This window comes from Phycodurus eques, chromosome 16 (assembly GCF_024500275.1).
Source record: "Phycodurus eques isolate BA_2022a chromosome 16, UOR_Pequ_1.1, whole genome shotgun sequence".
Lineage (NCBI taxonomy): Eukaryota > Metazoa > Chordata > Actinopteri > Syngnathiformes > Syngnathidae > Phycodurus > Phycodurus eques.
Window position 1 is genome coordinate 22965384 of NC_084540.1, and position 24406 is coordinate 22989789.

The 24406-nt window shown below is 45.9% G+C and overlaps 3 protein-coding genes across 3 annotated transcripts; 1 reads left to right on the top strand and 2 right to left on the bottom strand.

Annotated features, from left to right (window-relative positions):
- Nucleotides 1-11436: 11436 nt before the first annotated feature.
- Nucleotides 11437-13560, bottom strand: LOC133414902 (methionine-R-sulfoxide reductase B1-A-like). The gene is made up of 4 exons (XM_061700611.1): nucleotides 13437-13560; nucleotides 12938-13080; nucleotides 12755-12869; nucleotides 11437-11946 (listed from the first exon to the last, which is right to left on the bottom strand). The coding sequence occupies exons 1-4, from the start codon at nucleotides 13489-13491 to the stop codon at nucleotides 11927-11929; spliced, it is 333 nt and encodes a 110-aa protein (XP_061556595.1). The 5' UTR covers nucleotides 13492-13560; the 3' UTR covers nucleotides 11437-11926.
- A 1232-nt stretch (nucleotides 13561-14792) lies between these two features.
- Nucleotides 14793-17803, bottom strand: LOC133415151 (large ribosomal subunit protein uL3-like). The gene is made up of 7 exons (XM_061700981.1): nucleotides 17783-17803; nucleotides 17476-17668; nucleotides 16270-16457; nucleotides 16102-16203; nucleotides 15159-15235; nucleotides 14941-15082; nucleotides 14793-14852 (listed from the first exon to the last, which is right to left on the bottom strand). Exons 1-7 carry the CDS (start codon nucleotides 17801-17803, stop codon nucleotides 14793-14795), a joined length of 783 nt encoding a protein of 260 aa, XP_061556965.1.
- Nucleotides 17804-19110: 1307 nt separating this feature from the next.
- Nucleotides 19111-24234, top strand: ndufb10 (NADH:ubiquinone oxidoreductase subunit B10). Its single transcript, XM_061701125.1, has 4 exons — nucleotides 19111-19322; nucleotides 23618-23756; nucleotides 23873-24012; nucleotides 24093-24234. Exons 1-4 carry the CDS (start codon nucleotides 19175-19177, stop codon nucleotides 24179-24181), a joined length of 516 nt encoding a protein of 171 aa, XP_061557109.1. The 5' UTR covers nucleotides 19111-19174; the 3' UTR covers nucleotides 24182-24234.
- Nucleotides 24235-24406: the final 172 nt, after the last annotated feature.

Here is a 24406-nt window from a genome sequence, read left to right on the forward strand (position 1 = left end):
TCCGGTGAGCACACCCGCCTCGCATTTCTGAGGTTGCGGGTTCAAATCCGGCCTCGCCCGTGTGCCGTTTGCATGTTCTCCCCGTGCCCGCGTGGCTTTTGTCCGGGCGCGCCGCTTTCCTCCCACATCTCAAAAAGAAAAACGTGCGTGGTAGGTTGATTGAAGACTCTAAATTGCCCGTAGGTGCGAATGTGAGCGCCAACGCTTGTTTGTTTCTATGTGCCCTGCGATTGGCTGGCGGCCAGTTCAGGGCGTACCCCGCCTCTTGCCCAGAGTCAGCTGGGATAGGCGCCAGCGCGCCCACGGTATGGAAAATGGGTGGATGTTGTTGGCCAATACTGGCCACTCATGTGCTTGATCTGCACCATTTGCACAATCGTCGCTGTACCAGATTAGCGCACTATTCTATACTCACTTCGAACTCTCCGTCGTTTGTCAATTTGGTAATGTTACCGCTAACGCCGATCCAATTGTCATTGGATCGGCGTTAGCGGTAACCTTTCGTTGCTCGGTGTGTTTTTATATCCTAAAAGTATATTTTGTCGCACTCGAGCGCCTCCAACTCCCGGAGACAAATTCCTCGTGTGATTTTGACACGCTTGGGGAAATAAAGATGATTCCGACGTGCATTCTGAACCTTGTTGCGAAAACATACGTTATTTTTTATTTTATTTTTTTTCCTGTATTGTGACTACATTATCTATCCCCCGTGCACTGTCAACATGTGTATCCAAACAACCAACAAAAGCATGTTGTAACATTTTTTGGGCTTGATCCTGAAAAAATGACATTCATTGGACATATTCCCTTTTTTTTTTTTTTTTTTAGTATGATCAGGTTTTTTTTTACTCTCATAAGGAAAAACTACAATGCTTTGTCTCATTGAGATACATTTGGGTAGATCGCATGTTCGCATTTCTAGTTCGGTCCAAAATTTGATAGGCGGTCAACGTTTTTTATACATGGGTACATTATATACTGTTGAAATGTGGGCGTTCTGGGGAGAATTTGGGTCTTCGGCTAAAAAGGATGGGGAATCCCTGGTGTAGATTGGGATTGGGATTGGGATTATGTTGAAAGGATAGGTTGTCCTATCTTTCTCTGGACTGATGTGATTCTCCGAATAAAGTACAAACAGGTGAAGCTTAAATGCTCACCGCGCAGTGTTTGAAGTGCGACTCGTTTTGAAGCCACGCAAGATGTCACACACGCAGCTCGTGAGATGCTCAAGTTTGGAGCCCGCAGCTACAAAAGCAACACCGACCTTTCGTGTCCGATCAAAACGGGAGCAAAGCGATAAGAATGACGGATGGCCGCGCGGAACGGAAGCAACCCGGCGTGGTCCTCCCTGCGCACCCGCGCACAGGTGCGTCCGTCCACGACACTCCCACTTCCGGCTTTATGCACACGTCACCGCACCAAAGACATTTGTTAACTGGAGAAGAAGAGGAGAGAAAAAACAAACCATTAACAGCCTTGAAAGTATTAAACCGCAGCAAAAACCCACATAAGTGAGCGAACCTCTCATTCGGCATGGAAGCAATTTCAGTCGAAAGAAGAGTTTGCCGCCGTCGGGACGGCCTGAAAGGAGGCGCAGATCGACGCGAGCGGCCGTGCGACTCATAAACAAAAATATGTCGACCGCCATCGAAACCAGCTGCACCGGAGCAATTTTCAGACGTGTTTGATGTCAGCGGTAAAACAAATAAAATGCCTTTCCAGAGAGCAAGTCTGGGCGGGAGCACCATTTTGCGTTTCCTTTTTTTTAAACTTCAAACTGCTATTTACCTTCCCACTTCCCAGGCCCCATCTTTGAAAGCGTTCGAAGGGAATGAAGCCGAACGGCAATCGCGTCGTCGCACGGGCCGAAGAACGTTCGGGAAACGCCTCCCGTCGTCATCTGTGGCTTTTTTGGCGGTGAGAAGCGGGGATCCGGACTTTGGCTGCCGTGCGGGGCGGGAACGCGTGTGCGTGATTCCCATGTACTAAACTCAAGTCACGTCCCCGCAAGGGAAAGACGTCCACGCTTTTTAGTGCGCCACGTTGTTTTGGTGTGGAAAAGCCCCACGACGACACGGTGGGATATATGGCAGCCACCTGAGGCTTTAAGTGGATATACATTTTCAAACATGTCGTTATGCGTAGACATAAGAAAGACGCTAGATGAAGTCGCGTGGATTTTTCCAGGTGGTTGTAGAGGCATTTGATTGACAGTTGAGAGTTGAGCGGGGCGTGGTTTCAGTGCATTCGGGGGACACGCCCACGGTGTTTGAGAGTGGAGAGAACGGCTTGATCTTTCCTGATTTCGAAGCCTCATTTTAAAGACTTTTATGCTTTACGTAGGATTTTGTTCATCATTCAAATTGGAAAGGGTTGTTCAAACTTTTGTCTGCAGTGTGTGAAATGTACAAGGCAATTATCTTTCACGCGCAGCGTTAATGTTCATAACGTCACAATATGAAATCTGCATTTTTTGGGGGAGAGAGGACGTTTTTTCTGACAACCGAGGCCTGGGGCTGACGTCAAGTTTCCGTCAAAGACCGCCCGTACGGTTGGTGCATGTTTGAAGGCCGCCTTCCCACACTTTTCCTCCAAAGACGCTCGCTCGCTCGCTCGCTGCTCCAACGGCGGCCTTGAGGATGTTTCAAGCCGAGTCCGCAAACCGGCGGCCGACGTCACATTTGGACAAGCGCTTCTCTTTTACGCCCTACTCTGTCGGGCCTCTAATTAGCGGGCAATCGGACGGCCGCGCTTTGTGTCACCGCTCGCTGGGGTTTCCCCGGTTTTTGTCATTCCAGCCTGTCAAATGCAGAATGTTAGGGGAGAGAGCCGTCACTCTACGATCAAAAAAAAAAAACAAAAAAGGAGGAGGGGTGAAAAAGAAAAGTCTTCCCTTGAAGAGTCCCGAGCGTGACTGGTATCGACTGTCCTGTAATATCTTGGAGACGAGAGGCAGCTTTGGCGTTGGAGTTCGTGTGTGCGCGTGTCAAACGGCTTGACGCCGCAGAAGCAGGAGATGGGCTTCTCGCCCGTGGGAAGAGTCTGCATTCCAAAAGGAATGCCAAATTCTGTTCGACTCCAACGAGCAAACTACCAGCTTGGGTGCTGGTAGTAGCGGTTTTGGCCAAAGGCAACGCGGGTGTAGCAAATCGGTGAGCCACCAGCGGGGAAGGAAAACAGGCCTGCTGGGAAATAAACCCAGCCGCAGAACCACGCGTTTGACTTCGGCCGACGTGTTCGATTGTCCGCGTCAAAAAGAGCTTATCTGTTTAGGGTTATTATTTTTTATTTTTTTTCTCTCTCTCTCAAATGGATTATCAACCGGCAATCTGTGAATCGTGCCAGAACAGGAGAGTTCTGCAAACACAACCGACCAAACTGACGTTAGTAAACTGCCGCCTTCAGATGATAGGACCAGTTTTTACAAGCGGCTGTTCGGGCGAAGTTTCTTCTTCTTCTTCTTCGGCACGTCGCTTTGAAGTTGACTTTCAAACGCAACATAAAATAAAAAGAATTACACGTCGTGCCTTTTAAAACAACCATATAGGCTTGCTTGAAGTCTGCGAGTTTAATGCTAACACATAATGGGAAGTGCCATAGATGGGCTAACTAATAGTCTTTAGAACCCTTTAAGCAACACTCAGGCATATTATCCTCTGCGAAAAAAGAAGAATATTACTGCAGCTTAGCGAGTCTTTTGTGAAACTCTTCTTCGTGTGTGTCTCAGTCTGTATTATACTGCCCCCTGGTGGCCAAGCACAATGGCCATTGAATTGATGCAAATAGAATAGCAAAAAATGGTTCATTCTTCAGATTGTATTTAATAATGTCATGAGTGTATGTGCGATATTATAGTGCTACTTTCTTGTTAAAAACGTGTGTTATTCATTTCAGTGGGGAAAGATGATTTCAGATGAGTGTTTTGAGTTACAAGCGTGGTTACGGAACCAATTCAACTCCTATCTCACGTCGCCGCTGTAATGTAGATTTGATGTTATGTTTACTTTTTGAGTGACATCATGCGTGGCAGAGGTTCGAAGTCAGACTCGTCGTGCGCCTTCACCGACTCTTGGTCAATATTTACGCGGACTTTCAATGAAACGAAAGCATCCGAGTTTTGGGGGACTCTACCTCGGAAAACCTCGATCCTCGTTGATTCAGAATCCATCTTTTCGTGAACGCAAGCGGCCAGCGGACAAGACGGCGCCGGCGACAGCTTGGATTATTCAGCCCGCCGTGTGACGATTCGTCAACGCAATGGGCCTCAACGGTCCTCAAGTGTGAGGAACTACCGCTTCTGCGTTTTACAAAGGAATACACGCTAACCGATTTTTGTGGGACGGCACGGCTCGCTAGCTCGCGACGAAAAAACAGCAAGCTCGGTAGCTTGCCGTTTTCCACGTAAGCGTCCGCCCGACAAGCGCGCGACGGTACCGTAAAGCGCTAGTGCCGCAACGCCGACGCTGTCGATGACTGCCGGCCATTTTGAAACGCTGCCGCCGGACTTTATTGCCGTTATTGATCCCCGGAGCGCTTTCGGAAGGCAAGCTGAGTGAGCGACCGGCTGACCAATTATGATATATTGAACATCATTTGGTAATGTTGCCGCGGTGCAGGCGAGATCCTCGTCAGGGAAATGCAGGAGCTACGCGACTGAGGCTCTTCAAACCGAAGGATTTTGCAGCAGCAGCCTTTGCTCATTTTCATGGGCTTTCCAACACATCATGTTTTTTTATAATCTTTATGTACAAATCTTGGAAATCGTGGAACTCATCAATACGATACAAAAACGCAATATAACAGAATCAATATTTATCTGACCACATGGTAAAAACAAAAATAAAGACATCACGAGTGGAAATGCCCCCTCGGCCCCGCTCCGCCTATTTATGCGGCACGGTGGCCGACTGGTTAGCACATCTGCCTCACGGTTCTGGGGTCCGGGGTTCAAATCCGTTCGCACGTTCACCCCGTGCCTGCGTGGCTTTTCTCCGGGCGCTCCGGTTTCCTCCCGCATCCCAAAAACACGCGTGCTAGCTTGATCGAGGACTCTAAATTGCCCGTGGGTGCGAACGGTTGTTTGTTTCTATGTGCCCTGCGATCGGCTGGCGACGGGTTCGGGGTGCGCCCCGCCTCTCGCCCCAAGATGGCTGGGATGGGCATCATGGCAGCCCGCGTGAGGAGAAGCGGTCAAGAAAATGGATGGATAGGTGTATTTATACGCAGTAGTAATGTTCAAACTGAAACAATTTGGTTTGGCCAGCTTCCGAATAATTAATTCCTGACTTTCTTGAGCGACGTAACTCACGAGCGAGCGATTTCCAGCATTCGCCCACAGTTTCTGCAAGACTTCAAATGTGCAGTTCCATAAAAGAACCACCAAGAACCGACATGGCCGGCCAAGCCAGAACATCTGTTGCAAACACACGCTCAAGATAATTAGGTCTAATTTTGCCAAAACACACACGTGTCTTTCCTTTTTCTTTTTTTTTTTTCAAGCCGGGCGCGAGGTATGTGCGGCATCTCCCGTGGCATATACTCTGGCATAACGACCCAAGAAGATGAGAGAGGATGAGCAAATTGCAGGTTTGGCTCAGTGGGTGGCTGAAGTGTGACGCGGGCGGGGTTGCGGGACGACGGTACGAGTCCCTACGCCCATTTGTTTGGCCTGTGCGTGTGCGCGGGGAAACAAATCCAAGCGGAGCTGTGAAAATCATCATCATTTTTTGGGGTGCGTCAGTGGGGAACCCTTTTATTTAGAATAATAATAGCAATCGTTATGTTTGGTTATTTTTAAACAAAAATATTGAAGTCGTTTTATGTTGACCAGTTTCACACAACTGCATTTGTGGGGTACAAAACTTGATTGACTCCATTGTGAAATGTCAACTGGTTCCATTCATCGTGTTTCCAAATTGGATCATTCATTTGTTCAGTTTCTTTTGAATAAAAACAGCAGGCAATTATGTTGAAGTACTTGCCACAGATATATGAATTAAAGGCAATGGGCTTTTTTTTTTTTTGAATGAGATGTAGAAGACAACTACAGTGGATATAAAAAGTCTACACACCCCTGTTCAAATGCCAGGTTTTTGTGATGAAAAATCTTTTTGAAACTTATGCCACCATTAATATGACATATAACCTGTTCAACTCCACTGAATTTTGAAAATAATCTTTTCAACAGGGGGAGTATAAATACACAACTGAAAGAACACGGTCACCCTCTTATAACTGGGATGTGGTTCCGTTCAGAATGAACCCAGCAGATTCAAACAGGTTAAATGGGAGTCATCTTTAAAAGAGCTTCTGATGAATCCCAAATAAAGTTCCGTTGTTCGAGTAGGCTTTTCATGACTTCTTTTTTGTTGTTGTTGCTTTCAAGCAGAAGCCTGAAAGTTTTGTGCCAACATGTGCCAAGTGAACAAAAGTCCAATTCTTTGATTCACACTGTGATCTGGATGTACACCAACATTTCATGATTTCTTCCCTTGCCCCAAACCTCTAAAAAGGTCCCTTTAAATGAGTTTGATTGTTTATGTAGTCTTAAAAAAATCAAAAAAAGAATTCAAAGTGCACAACCGAACAGCCCCGGCCAGGGATTGTTCTTCTTCTACAGACATAGACAAAAAGCACAAAGAAGAACGTTTCTTTCAGGATTATCTTGGCCCCGTCCGAGGCCCCCCAAAATCCTTGTGTCGTCTATGACGAGACCAGGATAAAAGGGCCCACAATCAGCCACTTTTGTCCCGTCCTGACAATAAGAGCCCGCCTAAACAATACCGGTGCCACTTTGAAGCTCTCAGGTGGACCTGTGGATAAGCGGGGTGTCATCTCCCAAAGCAGATGAGCGAGGAGATAGCGAGAGACATTTGCAAAACACATACGTGATTACCCAAGACGCTGGAGGTCAGAAGAAGGAATGTGATCAAGTGAGAAAAGTGACAAAAAGCTTATGCGCTAGCTTTGAAATGAATCAAGTTGTTTATTTGCGAAGCGGCAGCCCTCAGAGCTGCGATCTTTTGCCTTTGTTTTGTTGCTGGAAATGGACACGGTTTCCTCAAGGTAGAAATCCATATGGTAGACTTTTACATTTACAGTGTGTATTGCAAACACAACCTATGAGACTGTACCGTGACATCGGGTTATATGCTCACCGAAGTATGTTTCACGAAGACTTTTTGGGGAAGATCGAAATCGTCGACCAACAACATTTCTTTCATTGGAAATACCGAAGGCGGCACGGCGGGCGACCGGTTAGAGCGTCTGCCTCACAGTTCCGAGGACCGGGATTCAATCCCCGGCCCCGCCTGTGTGGAGTTTGCATGTTCTCACCGTTTTCTCCGGGCACTCCGCTTTCCTCCCACATCCCAAAAACACGCATGCTAGGTTAATTGACGACTATAAATTGCCCGTAGGTGCGAATGTGTGTGCGAATGGTTGTTTGTTTCTATGTGCCCTGCGATTTGTCTGGCGACCGGTTCGGGGTGTACCCCGCCTCCTGCCCGAAGATAGCTGGGATTGGCTTCAGCAGCCCGGGACCCGCGTGAGGAGAAGCAGTCAAGAAAATGAATGGATGGATGGATGGATGGATATATGTAGAGAGCGAGCGAGCGAGAGAGAGAGAGAGAGAGGGGTTCATTTTACAATGGAATTTTTTTTTATTTTTTTTTTTTTATGAAATTGGTCCTTGGAAGTCAACAAGAGCCACTGAACAAATTGCGTTTGACTTCCGCTATAATGTTAAACATGAAATGAACACAGCGGCAAACTACTTGGCAGCTAGCTAGCAGTAGAGGTTGACTTGGTACTGAATAGAATTGTTGTCCCGACAAAGACACCAAGATCTCGGAACAACTCGGAAGTCAACCGCATCCATGGAGCGCCTTGCCTCTGACTTCCACCGTTATGTTCAAAAAAACATGGTAATTCATTCAAAATAGCAACTAGCTTGTTGGAAGCTAGCTTGTAGCTAGCACTTAACGATAGCAGTTGACTTGGCACTGAAACAGCAGCAATGGCATTTCTTTTGCTATGATTTCATTTTGAAGGGCCTTTCTTTCCAAGCCCATGTTCTCCTGCCAGAGACGCGAAGAACTTGGAGCGCCTTTCAATCTCATCCAGTGATCTCCTTTGATCCACAGCAAGAATCCCGCTGTATAAAAGGCCCCATTTATCTTTTTCTTCACTACGCCAAACCCATACGGAGGACATTTTCAGCACGGTCTTCACATAGGAGGAGGTGTCGGGCTTCCTCTGGCGGAGCCCACGAGACAGTTTGAGTTGAAATCAATGGGAGTGGCGCGGGACTGTATACTGTACACCGGAAATGGAAGCAGGTGCAGCCGCTCATAAACAGCCCGGGTGGGCGCGAGCGGCTCAAAATGTTCCAATGAAAACGGGCCGCCCGGCGTACTGTATCGCTCAGCGGCGACCTCCGAGCTCGGCCCTCGGCCTTCTGCAACCCGCCGCTGGTTCGACATAATTACGGATCCAGATTCAGGATGAGCCCCCGTGATCAGTGGAGGAAGAAAACAAGTACAAGTGTGTCCGCCGTCCAACTCTGGCTGGTGATTTCCAACAGAGGATCAGCACTTCCCGTTTCCCGTTCGCTTCCTCTCGGCCACGCGGCTGCTGCGCCGACGCCGGCCAGAAAGCGTGTTCGGCTGCGCGTTAATTGCGTCCCGCCCGCTCCTTCTTTTTTCCTCCCCATCTGTCATTCTCACATCTGGTTGAATTTTGTATTTTTGTCTGCTGGGTTTGTTCACCCCCGAGGACGGCGCGGCGTCTGCGTGCCAGCTGTGTGTGCCGACACTAAAGAGCAACCACAACAGAGACATCTACTCAGTGGCGAGGAAGGTATTACTGGATAAACGAGGGGCTCCGGGGCAAAATTAGGGCAAGACGGAGAGGACGAGCGTAGACCATCAACTGACGACGCTCAACAGACCAGACCGAAACGTATAATGCTATAAATAGACGGGGTGTTCCAAAAGTCCTCATACTGTTCCCTTCTTTTTTCCATTTCCTTACAGGGAGCAATCAGACTGACGTGAAGCCATTAGCATTTGACAGCTTAAGCTTTGCGCTTTTTCTTGGCATCTCATTTCCTTGCCCAAGTCTCGCCAATTGGCAAAATTGCTACCTGGCAAGAGGTTTTTCTCTCTCAGACTGCAGTTCAGCGCCAGTTTGAGAAGCTTTATAGTCGTCGTACTGCTCCAATGCCGACTGTAGTTTCTACTATTCGTGGCAAGTTTCTCGAAACAGGATCTGTTCTTGACAAACCACGAAGCGGAAGTTCCTGCTCGCTTCCGCCGCCGTCGACGAAAACGCCGAACTGCTAGATCCGAGCCTTCGCGCAAAGCCAGGGGAAGTCTACCCGAAGGCGTCAGGTTGTCCCAAGGCTTTAGGTGTCCTATTGTGATGCTGGAGCACCCGAAGTCGGTTCGCGTCAAAGCATATCACCCACCGGAGCAGCCGTTGAATCGAGCTTGTGTGGAGGCCGGCTTTCAATGCAACTTGTGGAAGATGCTCGCAGAACTAAAGTTTCACAAGATCTCTCATCGCACAAGATGATGGCTCCAAGTTTGCTTGTACTTTGGAGGTTACACTGTCATTTCTTAAGCAGTTTGTTCCACTACATTTGTCCAAATAGAGTACTTCCAAAGTCCAACCCGATGTGTAAAATAGCACCTGTCCGCTAAGAAGCAACATTTATCAATTGAGGTGCGACAAATGTGTGAGAAAAACTAATGCAAATCTGACCTTGGCTGTGATCGCAGGAGAAAGAACATCTTGACTTGAGTGCGCAAAGTGGGAGACATGAAGGTGACGCATCATTAAGGTGGGTATATTTTACAGCCTGAATCTCGACCAAATGTATTTAATATTCGTCAAAGAACGTATGTGTGAAATTTCATAAACGATGGCACAAATTCACCGCGCCGCAATACGGTGAAGTGTTGTGGTGTTTCCGCACCTGCACCTGCCGAAATAAGCTTTTGAACATGGCGCCCACATCCCCACTTTGTTTGGAATTCACTCATGCGCCAGTGTTCTATAAGAAAAAAAAAAAAAATGTAACTAAAATCAAAAAGTCAAGACTTACTGGTTCACTTGGCTAGGTTTGCTGGGTTAAAAGGAACACAGCAGACCCATTGGATGGAATGGGTTTTAGTAAATACAGTCTATGTTGCGTGACAGGAGGGAATGTTACTTTGCTGCCTTCTCCCAGTCAGGACAGACTGTTCATTTCATTGATTTGAGTATACTTCAACATCTGTGCGCATGCGTTCAAAATGAGCAACACGTTTGCAGACCCTTCGCACTCAACCGAGTGGTAAATACTCCCATGAATTACAATCTACAAGGTATTCTGGTGCCTTCGAACTTGCATTTGTAGTCTCAGTTTGGCCCGTCCGTATGGAATCAGTCGATGGTTCTCGTCGACATCAATAAAGGCGCACACAGGATAAGATCGTAGAGAATCACCTGCTGGTGAAACGGTGCAATTGCTGGTTTTTTGTAACCCGTCCAACATGAGGTTAAGTCAAAAGGACGCTCCTCTCAATCAAGGTACCAAACAAACCTGGCCGATGACACATAAACATGGCGCTTAAGTTTCCCTTGAATTTTATTGACGTGTAACCGACTTTATGAGAGCAGTTTCTGGAAGATCCCTTCGTGTTCCAGCATGAACTAAACAAGCTCCATAAAATCCAGCTTGGAGGAGTTTGCCGTGGAAGAGCTTGAGAGACATCATCAAACCGAGATTCTGGGCCAGCGTCTCACCCTCTTACTTCACAAATCTTCTTCTGGACAAACATACCCGCAGGGGCACGCCAAATATCTTGCTCACAATTCCAAACCCCATTTGGGGAGAGAAGAAGAAACCTTGAGAAGGGACTTCAAATGGAGGCTCGATTATAAGGTTTTAGGGCATCGCCTGCTGATGAAATGGTGCAATTGCATTTGTATTATTATATGATACGGGACCTGTACAACGCACTCAGCTGCAGCTTTAAATATGGGCAAAAGCAACTCAACACAACCACAAAGACAAAAAGGCTCGACTAAAAGTGTATCCGTCTGAATACGCGCATACAAGCCATCGCCGTCGTGTGGAAACATTTCGCACCAGGGCTCCGGAGTCCCGCTCGGATATGTCCTCGAGCTCCTCATCTTGCATCCACACCTTTACGAGCTTTTACCAGCACAACTCTGGCAACTCGGCTTCTTCCGTCCACGGCTCCAAAGAACCGAGCTGATGCATTACGTAGGCTAACCACCGGGATGAACTCGAGTGACCTGTTAAATGGATCGGTTAAAGGTAAAAGGTTGACTTGATGTGCTTTACTTAATCTTCACTGGAAAATGTGACGCTGCTTCATGCTATGCATTGACAATATGTCAAAACATTCAGTCGGAACAAAAAGGTACGTTCAAATATATTTATTCGATTTTTTCCTTAAACATGCCGCTGTAGTTAAGTACTGGTTCTTTTCATCACGAGATAATGGATAGTATTGGAATAAATATTAAAATATGTTACATCTGTTTTATCAAACATTTCCTTGATTGACAAAAATAGAGCCAACATTGTGTTTACATGTCAATATTCCGAGGATGAAAACATAACAATGAATTTCTAGTATGTTCCAGAAGATAAAAACTCAAGTGCAAAAGTTAGCAAAGGCTTTCCTGAGTCTCAATTACTGCATGACCAAAAAAAGTATTTTTTTTCTTTGTTTGTTCGTTCGTTTGTTCTACTGTTGCCGTCCAGTGAGGCCAAGGTCCATCGGAACTCTGGTGCTGCCGGGTCGGGCTTTTTCCCCAGAGCGCGTCATTCGCTGTCCACACTTACTGAGCATCATCAACATCTGCAAATGTTTACAAGTCAAGCTGAACTTCCTCCTCAACGCTCACTTTACTGTCCATCGACCTTTTCTGTGAAGAGAAGCAAAAACATGAGGTGGCATCAAGTGGACTTTTCACATACGTTTGCCTTCATAAAGTATGCTAGCTTACTGCTAACACACAATACAAAACACCACATACAGGTTAATGAAACTAGCATCCATGGAGTAGTGTTATAACCCTTTAAGCAACGATTACTTGAACACAAACTGCAGCAACACATGCAGACAGACCATATAACAATACAGGCATATATTATTTATCCTCTGCGGGGGGAAAAAAATGACTGCAGCTTACCGAGTAACTTGTGCAATTCTTCGTTCGTGTCTGTATTACACTTCCCTTTGGTGGCCCAGGCCCAAAGTGTGGCGGGAACGGAATAACGCCATTTCCATTCATTTCAATGGGGAAAGACGATTTGACATAGAAATTCCGAGCACGGCCATGGAATGAATTTTACTCGCAAGTCAGGGCACCCAAGTATCATTTTGTTGAGCAAATTGTGTGAATACTGAGCCAAGTATTCCGTACCCCCAATTTATTGATTTTTTAACAATTGCAAAAGCGTCACCAGTTCTCAACAAATGAAACTCAATTTAAAAAAAGTAATGTTCATTGATGATACAGCAATGTTGTCATCGTGTCCAAGAAAAGCAAAGTATTTACTTTTGCCTGTGTCATCTTTGCTGTTCAGATCCGACAGTTCTTGAAAAATGCTGTGATGGGTTCACAATTGTTCTCAGTTCATTTAGTTCTTTGACATTTACGCTGGGCGACAGCAATTGTCAACATTCAGATACACTTTCAGAGGGAATTCCAGATTCTATTACTACTGTACCTTTCGGGATGAACTTTAGTGAGCTGCTGAATATTCAAAAACGAGACAAGCCTTTAGCAGGCCCGTCGTTGACAAACTCGTGGCCGAGGCCATTTCCACACATGCCGCACAACACCTAGAGTCAAACACAAAATTCCATCAATGTTTTCTAACAGACAAATGGCGGTTTTCTTGCGATTGTACCTTGAAGGCTCCAGGTCTCTCCTGGCGTTTGGCCACGCTGTCTTGGCGGACGGTCTCCGTGAAGGCCGGCCAGGGAGACGAATGCTCGTACTTGGAGCGGCTGGAGAACAGATGGTGATCACACTTGGCGCATGCGTAAATTCCTAAAGGATGACAGAAGTTGAGAGAAGAGTGAGATGACGCGGACACTAAATTACAATACAGCGTTTAGATTCCCCCATTAGGATTGGATGAAGTGGAAAGTTTTTAGTTTCGCTATAAAAATCAAAAGTCAACATGGTGAGCACCTGAATAACACCAATAGAGAATGACAACTTTTTTTGTTATGTCTCCGAAAGACAGCACTCGACATATTTACAAAAAGACACTTGAACAAAAGCTGCTGCTTGGCTAGCCGGCTAGCAAGCTACCGTTGAGCTTAACGTCGAACGTTAAGCTCATTAAACGACAACCGATTAAGAAACAACACCAGGTAAAGCGTCGTCAGCGGTAACGTTACCTGGTGTGAAATGGTCTTTATAAACCTCCCGACCGTAGAAGGAACAGAACGACATTTCCACCGGTGTTGGCTCAGAAGTACAACACGCGAGACACCAACCGTACGAGACAACTTCCGGGCCGGCCTAAAACCAAACCACTTTCAAAATAAAACCGGAAATGACATGTTCAAACACCCAGCAATGTTTGAAGTAACATTCTTAAACATGTAAAAAGAAGCGAACCAGTTGAATATTCTAAACTCTTTCAAACTAGATGTAGGAATTCATGCTCATTTTTCAACTTCCACACAAGTGATAAAGCACATTCATGACAAATTTCGAGAGCGTTTTGCCGTCATTCGACTCCACTTCTGGTCGATTCTCTTCGTATTATCCATTTTTCACGATCGCCAGGCAGTCGCGTCTTCGCCAGGCGTCCAATCTGAAAACGCATCTGATGCAGACAGCCGCTGTGACGTGTCAAAATGTTCCCACCGAAGCCGATTGGAGGTTTTGTCAGGGGGCTTTGGGCTCACGATGGTCACAAAATTTGCAGGCAGACTGAAAATGAGCATCTTCCCTGTTCTCATCATCAAAGTGAAATCTGACAATCAGAACATTCTGCAGACAGGAAGATTTGCGTTTTGAGAAAATGAAGAAAAATGATCATGGGGGGGGGGGGGGGGGGGAATTGGTTTATTATAAACCTTTTAAACCAATGAGTCTCAAAAGTGTGATAGTCAAAAGAACCACCATACGTTCCGTTCAGTTGTATTTAACTTTTGAGTTAGAGACATTTGCCTATTTAAGACAAACTTGTTGTTATTGAACATTTATTTAGTTTTCATTTTTATGTGGAATAATTTGTTTTCATTTCTCTATATTCAAATGCAGTGTTGATGTTCAAACTGCAAAATATTACAGCGGCTGGTAATAATATCAAATGTTCTTTTTTTTTTTTTTAGAAATAAGACACATTTTCGATCAACACTGTATTGCAATGTTGGTGATGGCGTTGGTGTAATGTATCCGAGGCGCCTTTCTATACACTCAAGCTTTGGTGCTACCTGGTGGCATATTGGTGCCAAGCACCGATGTTGAAACAAGATTAGCGCAATAGAAAATGTATGGAAGGAGAATGAAATTTCAACTCTGTATTCAAGTACATGTTTACTGTTTATTCTAGTCCGCTTAATGGAAAAATGACAAAGTTTGCAAGCATTTAGTCTTCCATGCCCAAAATCAAAATGTTGCCGATGTCATAAGCGTCTCCTGTTGATGAAATCAAAACGTGTTCAAACCCTTTATTTGTAATGATACATTTCGCCTTCCTTCTGAAAAACTGCAAGCTTCATTTTGGAAAATACTCCAAATTTTTAGATCTCTTCTGGTTGAGGCTCCGGCACGGTCTCGAAGGCACCCATCTTTCGTGGGCCCTGCAGGTAAGTCACAGGTCAGAGGTCAGCAGAACCATTGAAGAAATCCAAACATGGTTGTGTAATCGAGAAGAAGGAAGTCAGTGACCATAAAAGCTCTTTTCTCCTGCGCGGTCTGGAAGCGACCGTGACCAAACTTGGACGTGGTGTCAATGATCTTGAGCTCGATGGCTTCCAACGATTTGCGAGACGTGTGCACCAGCAAAGACTTGCGGAAAGCGGGAAGATGGCTGTGAATTTTCCATGTGATGAAGCTACGTTTAAAAAAAGGTCCGGTCGGACTTACCTTCCGGAGGGTGAGGGCACGTTTTTTTGGCGCCGACGACGCAACCTTTCACCATGACAAAATCATTCTTCACGTCGCCGTAGTGCGGGAAGCCTCCCTGCAGCGGCAATTAGGACACGACAGCATTGACGGTGGGGAAAATTTAAGCCTTGACAAATGTTAGGATGTATAATGACAATCAAACGCAAGAGCAGTTGTGAATACAGCGGACATGTTAAGATACGCAAGATATATTATTTATGATGTGCAAATAACAATGAATATTACTGCAGCTTACTGAGGAGTTGTGACCATCTCCGTGTACCGTGTATCTGTATGTATTACACTGCCAAGGCGTGCACACCAGAAAGAGGAGCACAACATCCATTGAATTGAAGCAAGAAATATGGCCAAAACTTGAATTCAGTTTTGTTTAATTGTTTTTACAAAGTATATTACGGTGGACAACTGGTTAGCACATCTGCCTCACAGTTCTGACGACCGGGTTCCAATGCCGGCCCCGGCTGTGTGGAGTTTGCCTGTTCTCCCCGTTCCTGCGTGGGTTTTCTCCGGGTACTCCGGTTACCTCCCACATCCCAAAAACATGCGTTGTAGGTTCACTGAAGACTCTAAATTGCCCGTAGGTGTGAATGTGAGTGCCAATGGTTGGTTGTTTATATGTGCCCTGCGATTGGCTGGCGACCGGTTGAGGGTGTACCCCGCCTCTTGCCCTAAGATAGCTGGGTTAGGCGACCCTAGTGAGGAAAAGCGGTACAGAAAATGGATGGATGGGTTGGGTTTTTGGGGTTGCCTGGAACGGATTAATGGCCTTTTCATTTGTTTCAATGAGGAAAGATGATTTGAGATACGAGTGTTTTCAGTTAAAAGAATGGTCATGGAACAAATTAAAACTCTTGAGGCTGCCGTCTGGTTTTCTCGATGATAACGAGTCAAATGTGCTCGACAGCCTCCAAATGGAAATACCATGGGTGTGATGGTCTTCCGGCTGATGTCATAATCGGTGGAGGCGTTATTCCGGACGACCTTTCCATCCTGGATGTGAAGCCCCCGACCGATTCGATAGATCTGAGAAGAGCAGCAGTTAATCGCAAGGCAATAATACATTGGCGTATTTGCTACACCGCAGGTCACCTTCTTGTTGATCTCGGTCCGGTGGTGAAAACCCTTCTGTCCGGCCCGGGCGACGCTGAAACCCACTTGAGCCGGATGCCACGCGCCGATGCACGCCACCTTCCGCAGACCCTTGTGGGTCTTCCTGGGGAGCTTCTTTGTGTGCCAGCGGCTTGTCACACCTATCAGCACGTGACCAATGAGTGCACCTGTAGAACTTTTCATAATGTTTGTAAACAATGGGCGCTAGGCTACATCCGGGTGGCAGAACGGGGGGTCTCAATGATGGTGACCGCCTCCACCGCTTCGCGCTTTGTTTGCTCTGTGGAGGAAGTAGAACGGTGATTCTCAAGGTGTGGTACTAGTCCCACTCGTGGTACATGGGCTCCCTCTCGTGGCACGTGAAATAATCACTGCCTAAATCAATTGTATTGAACTTTTTAGTACATTTGGATTTTTTTTTTGAAGAACTGTGCGTTTTTAAACTGTATTTCGGTAAAAAAAAAAAAAAAAAATTATTTAGCAGCTGAGAACTCAAATCACAGAGGAGGTGATGACATCGCCAGGGGACACGATCGCTGATGGAAGGAGACCATATAAGGAGGGGCACAATGAGGCGGGCCCCCCTGTCTTGACCTGGAGCCGAGTCGGCCACAGTCTCCATTCTTTTGAACACTATATATTTTTTATATTGTTCTGTTAGGTAACAAAACAAAGACAGTGAATCTGAAATCTGTGAGCCATTGTTGGACTACGGCTGCGCATCAACCCTTCTGATTTAGAGAAACGGTTACCACTGTAAGTAGGATGGGTGAGTAGATACATAATTAGGTCAATAAGTAGGTAGTTGAGTGGGTGTTGCTTAGCTAGGTCGGTGGTTCGTGGATAGGTAGCTAGGTGGTTAGGTAGGTAACTATAGGCAGGTCAGGGTGGATGGGATGTTAGGTGTGTAGGTAGGTAGTTCAGCTGTTCTAGGAGGGTTTCCTGACATTTGCACCAGGTCTGCACTTTTTATATCCACTGTAGGTGGTTATTTAGTGGGACTTACTGTAGGTAGGTAGGTGGATTGGTGGTGCACAGCTAGGTAGCAAGGCAAGTAAGTACAGTATATTTCAAAGAGGTGCACAAACACGATAGTATTCTTGTATAATAATCAACACAATATCTGAACTGAATTGCTTTTCCGAAAGGAATTTCCACATGCTCCCCCGTGCATAATGTACATACTGAGACCAACGCGGTGCACCTCTCTGAGGGTGTGGGTCATGCCAGCCTTGTACCCCAGGAAGGCCGTGAGGTGCACGGGTTTGCTGGGGTCATCTTTAGGCCACGTGCGCACTCTGCCCCTGTGCTTCTTACTACGCTTGCGAGGGAGAAAGCCCAAGTGTCCGTGGCGTGGTGCGTGGAATTTGCGATGTGACTAGAGGAGAGAGGTCGTAACCCACAGACAACACGCGTTCATGTACAATTCAGTCATTGTACAAAAATCCTAAAACAAGCATGTAGAGGTTTCATTCAAGTAGAATAAAAGCACCACACAAAGACCACTGACCATGTCTGCAGACGCTGATCAGGCGCGGGCGAGCAAGACGAACCTGACGTAGGAAGGCACACAGTGGGAGGCTCTAATTTGGTGTTTGGCCCCACCGAGGAGTCGTGTTCGCTTTCAAACAAAGCACTCTTTGCCAAAGTGAATAAGACGGAAGGAGGGGGCGCTCACAAGTTTAAGATGATGCAAAAGCTAGTGGCGAGGAACTGTTTAACCCAGAATGGAGTGGAGAGAGGGAAAGATTTCATTGTCAGGGAGCCAAGTTCATCACTTCATTTCAAACTTCATAATTATATCCAGGAGAGCCGACGTCCACAGGAATTGCAACATCTTCAAATTGATTTCATTTTTCAAGTTAAGATGACAACAAATGACCAATTCCAGATAAGTGGATGTCACCAAAATAGTTCCAAAAATCATTCATCATTTGAAATATGAATATCAGAGCAACTACATGTCCAAGGCAAACAAAGTTGAATTTGAAAATGAAAAAATTTTTTGATCAAAATTCCAACAACACCTTGAAATGTGTAGAGATTTGATCAAGAATTTCCCAAAATTGAAAAAAATTTTCAATGTGCATATTGCCCGTGCCACGACAAATGTTCCTTTTTCCCTTCCTTTAACTCCAAAAAACAACATTCGCTTAACATTGAATTTAAACTTAATTTTAACATTAAGATGAGTTACTTTTCGCAAAGCATTACAATTGGACTTAATTTGAGCGAGAATTGGCTATGTTATTAGACTACGAAATTATGTCTATTTTTGGTTGAGACCACACAAATGTAACATTTTATTTTGCAGAAATGTAGTTATAATAATAGCTTAAATTCATATAGAGTACTAGTAGAACGACCCGGATGCACTAATAGAAGGACCGTGTCTCTTTAGTAACGTTTAACCCACTACGGGTATTAGTGCCTCGTCCTTCGTAACCTCGGAACGCCGTATGTCGAGATTGGCGCAACCGAGGTCTCCTCATACACCTTTTAAGATCGATATACGACCCTAGTGAGGATACACGGAACGCAAGATGAATGAATGAATGAATATATATATTTTTGAGGTTCTTTGTAGACATCTGCTGGTTGCTCAAAATATAGCACTTTCAACTCCGACCTTTACTCTTCGACCTTTTTGTTTAGTCGAAAATAGTCTTCTGAATTCTACATAATAAAATGGTAAAGACAATGTTTTTAAAAGGCTAAAACTATCGTATCTTCAGGTGAAACGTTTCCATAAAAATAAAATCCTAGTTTTCGCTGACCTCCAGTTCGCCATTAAACCGTCGCCTGTGCGCATGCGCCACATCGAGAGGCGAAGTGTCGAGGTCGAATTGTAGGATTTCTCCTGCATTGATTCAAATAAGGCAAAATGCCGTCCGACTTTGACAAGGACGCCTATCCGGAGCCTCCGCGGCAGACTCCGGCTGTGAACAAACAGACTGCTTTGCCAAACCCAGCCGTGATTGTGTCTAAGCTCTTCTATTACTCCGTGGACTTGCCTGTCACCACATTTCGAGGTAACCCAAGCTAACACAGCTAGCACAACAACACGCCTATCGGCCAACTATCGATTAAACGCACATTGTTAACTATGACACAAATTAAAATTTTTCGTTGCAGTTTAACTGGACTGAGCATTTTAAATGAACTGGAGTGAGTGTTTTAAATGCTTGGGCTGTATTCGTTATGACTTCGTATTAACTACATAGTGTCCTGAATTCGCCATTTTGTAGTGAGTATGGATTTATTTATATATCTCACAATGCACCTTGAAAAGAAGCGAGCAACCGATGGTTACTAGAAAAGCAATCAATCCCACGGTGTACCAACACAACACAACACAACACCACGGATGGACATCAAGAGCTTTGTATTCATTTGGTAAATTTCACACAGCTTAAAACAATATAGGCCTAAAGTTCAAATTCAATATTTATTACAGGAGGTGAAGGCACTCGCACGTGATATACTGATGTCATGATCATACATAGACTTATTTTTGCACTGTTATGTTGTGTAACCTAACCTCAATATTAAAATGTTCTGATAATAACGTAACTGTGAAAACTACGTCAGCCGCAGAACAGGATGTTTTGTGCCAAGAAGAGATATTGCTGTGACCTTGGATCCACCCTGCTCAAGCTTTAAACACCGCCTTGAACACTGTATAAAATCTTGCACTGAACGCTAAGCTAGCATCAAACTATCAGCATCTACACAGCCTCCCTTGTTTCAAACATATATATATCAGAATCAGAATCAGAATCATCTTTATTTGCCAAGTATGTCCAAAACACACAAGGAATTTGTCTCCGGTAGTTGGAGCCGCTCTAGTACAACAAACAGTCAATTTACAGAACACTTTGGGGACATAAAGACATTGACAAAAAACAATTGTGCAAAAAGATGCAGAGTCCTCTAGCACTTAGAGCAGTTCGAACGACTAATATTGCAATAGTCCGGTGCAATGACCATTGTGCAAAGGGCGCTGAGACTTCAAGGAGTGTATGCGGTTTAAAGTGACAAGTAGTGCGATCATCTGGGACAATGTCGGTTGTGCAAATGTTACAGATACTCCTCAATCAGTGTGCAAATGGAGCAGATGCTACTCTGGCATGAGTGGCCAGTATATGCAAATAGTGCAGCATGGCGAGACAACTACAGTGAGTGCACAAGTAATAAATAATTGGCCCCACAGAAATGTGACAATGAACTCAAGTCAAAAAATTGCCAGCTTGTTGTAATGGAATTATAGGTTAGGTGTTTAAGAAGTTGATCGCAAGAGGGAAGAAGCTGTTGGAATGTCTACTAGTTCTAGTTAGCGTTGATCGGTAGCGCCTACCTGAGGGAAGGAGCTGGAAGAGCTGGTGACCGGGGTGCAGACGGTCCGAGAGGATTTTGCACGCCCTTGTCTTAGTTCTGGCAGCGTGCAAGTCCTCAATGGTGGGTAGGGGGTTACCGACAATCCTTTCAGCAGTTTTGATTGTCCGTTGCAGTCGGAGCTTGTCCTTTTTTGTAGCAGCACCAAACCAGACTGTGATGGAAGAACACAGGACCGATTCGATGACCGCTGTGTAGAACTGTCTCAGCAGCTCCGGTGGCAGGCCGTGCTTTCTCAGAAGCCGCAGGAAGTACATCCTCTGCTGGGCCTTTTTGAGGACGGAGTTGATGTTGTTCGCCCACTTCAGGTCCTGAGAGATTGTAATTCCCAGGAACTTGAAGGTCTCGACGGTTGACACAAGGCAGCTGGACAACGTGAGGGGCAGCTGTGGCGAAGGATGCCTCCTGAAGTCCACGATCATCTCTACCGTCTTGAGCGTGTTCAGCTCCAGGTTGTGTCGCCCGCACCGCAGCTCCAGCCGCTCCGCTTCCTGTCGATATGCAGACTCGTCACCGTCCTTGATGAGGCCGATGACAGTGGTGTCATCTACAAACTTCAGGAGCTTGACAGTCGGGTTCGCTGAGGTGCAGTCGTTCGTGTAGAGAGAGAAGAGCAGCGGAGAGAGGACACAACCTTGGGGCGCCCCAGTGCTGATGCTGCGTGTGGATGAGGTTGCCTCCCCCAGCCTGACCTGCTGTGTCCTGCCCGTCAGAAAGCTGTAAATCCACTGGCAGATGGCAGGTGAGACGCTGAGCTGGAGAAGCTTGGTTGAAAGGAGTTCAGGGATGATGGTGTTGAACGCTGAGCTGAAGTCCACGAACAGGATCCTCGCTGTAGGTCCCTGCACTGTCGAGGTGTTCTAGGATGAAGTGCAGTCCCATGTTGACTGCATCATCCGCAGACCTGTTCGCTTGGTAGGCAAACTGCAGGGGGTCCAGCAGGGGACCTGTGACACTCTTGAGGTGGTCCAGCACGAGACGTTCAAAGGACTTCATGACCACAGATGTCAAAGCGACAGGCCTGTAGTCATTCAGACTAGAGATTGCAGGTTTCTTGGGGACTGGAATGATGGTGGAGCGTTTGAAGCAGGATGGAACTTCGCACATTTCCAAAGATCTGTTAAAGATCTGAGTGAAGACTGGAGCGAGCTGGTCCGCGCAGACTTTGAGGCAGGATGGGGACACATGGTCCGGTCCTGTTGCTTTGTTAATCTTCTGTTGTTTGAAGATGCGTCTCACATCCTGTTCATGGATGGTTAACGCAGAAGTCAGAGGTGTGGTTGTGGTCGCGGGTGCGGCCGGGTTGGTGTGTGGAGTGAAACTGTCCTTTTCAAATCTGCAATAGAAGGTATTCAAGTCGTTGGCTAGTGTGCTATTGTTCTCAGCTCGGGGGGATCGTCGCTTGTAATTAGTCAGCGATTGGAATGCATGCCAGACTGATTTCGAGTCGTTCGCGCTAAACTGTTTTTCCAACTTTGCTGCATAGATCCTCTTTGCAATGTTAATTTCTTTAGTAAGCTGGTTTCTAGCTCGATTATACAGGGCCCTGTCCCCGCTCTGATATGCATCTTCCTTAGCTTGGCGAAGCTGCTTAAGTTTAGCAGTGAACCACGGCTTGTTGTTGTTGAATGTCCGAAATGATTTTGTTGGTACACAAACCTCTTCACAGAAACTGATATAGGATGTGACAGTGTCCGTATATTCATCCAGGCTGCCAGCTGAATTTTCAAAGACACTCCAGTCTGTGCAGTCTAAACAGCTTTGAAGTTCCATCTTTGCTTCATTGGTCCACTTTTTGACTGTTTTCACTGTAGGCTTCGCACATTTAAGTTCTTGCTTGTACGTCGGTATTAAGTGAATTAAGCAGTGATCAGACGAGCCCAGGGCGGCACGAGGTATAGCACGGTATGCGTTTTTTACCGTAGTGTAGCAGTGGTCTAAAGTATTATTTTCCCTGGTAGGACAGTCGATGTGCTGCTTGTATTTAGGGAGTTCGTGGTTGAGTTTAGCTTTGTTAAAGTCCCCGAGAATAATGAGGGGTGAGTCAGGGTGTTTTTTTTCAATTTCGTTGACTTTTTCGGCGAGCGTTAGCAATGCGGCGCTCGTGTTAGCTTGCGGTGTGATATAGACTCCAGCCAGTATAAACGATGCAAACTCACGTGGCGCGTAAAATGGTTTACAGTTCAGAAACAGCGACTCCAAATGCGGGCTGCAGTGTGTGCTGAGCACCGTGACGTCCGTACACCATTTTTCGTTTATATGGAGGCATATCCCGCCGCCCTTCGTTCTTCCCGATGATTCCATGTCGCGGTCCGCTCGATGAATGTTGAAGCCGGGAAGCGTGACGGCGCCATCGGGTACGGCGTCGCAAAGCCAGGTCTCCGTGAAGCACATGGCCGCGGAACGTCCGAAGTCTTTACTGGTCTTTAACAGAAGATGAAGCTCGTCCATTTTGTTGGGTAGGGAGCGTACATTCGCGAGGTGGATCGACGGGAAGGCCAATCTGTGTCCTCTCTTGCGGAGTTTCACCTGAATTCCGGCTCGTTTTCCTCTGTGGCGCCGCTTCCGCATCCATGCGCCGAAAACCGCGGACGCCGCTCCGGTGAGTAACTCTGGGAAAAAACTGAGCGGATTTTCGAAAGTTGGTGACAGAAAGTCCGGAGTAGCCTCCTTGATGGTTAGCAGGTCTCCCCTTGTGTAAGTGAGTCGTGTAAGGTCTCCAAAGACGGACGAAAAACACAAAAACGAAGACAATACTAGAGAGCGCGTTACCGAGGCGGCCACACTGGTAGGCGCCATCTTGAAGGCGCCTACCAGTGTATAGTACCAGTGTATAGTACCAGTGTATACCAGTGTATACCAGTGTATATATATATATATATATATATATTAATATTATGCATTTTATAAATGTGCTTTCTTCACTTTCTAGAGGTTGTCGACAGCATTCAGGCTAAAAACAAGTCAGTCTACTACCACCAGAAGTTCCGCCGCGTTCCCGACCTGACCCAGTGCCAACACGGGGACTACCTGTGCTACTACGAGGCTGAGATGCAGTGGAGGAGAGACTAGTGAGAGGATTACATGCATTCACTAAAATGGACACCAACTGTAAACTTCATCTGGTACACTTGCACAAGCTAATGAGATGCAATGCAAAAGTTGTATCATTGTTTTTCTACCTCAGCAAAGTGGACCAGGAGATCGTGAAAGTGGTCCAGGAGCGTATGCGGGCCTGCCAGCAGAGAGAAGGCTTCAGCTTCCAGCAGAACTGTTCTAAAGAGAGAGAGCAGTTCAATGAGGTTACCAAGAATTACCAGTTACGCTGTAAGTTCTGCACTTCATTGCTTCACTCACCTACAATTAGACCTTTGACCTTGGCTGTCATTGTTTTCTTCTTGGCCCAGATGGCGACCTGGGTGCGTATGCCAGCGGCAGAAAATGCCTCATGAAGCAAAAAGAGAGGATGATGGCAGCGCAGATGCAAAATGCTTAAATCCTCTTGTCTGTGTAATAGTTGTAAAATAAAGTAGCTAAATACTTTTTTAAGTCTCTTGTTTTACCATCCGGTGTATAAAAAAGGCATTATTTTAAACAATTTCAGTTGGTTTAATATAGTTGTACTTGAACAAGTAAATATAAAATCTTGGTATGTTCAAAGTATAATCCAAGGATCACAAGTAGTCTGCAGGGCTGTTCTAAAAATAGCTCACCAGTAAAT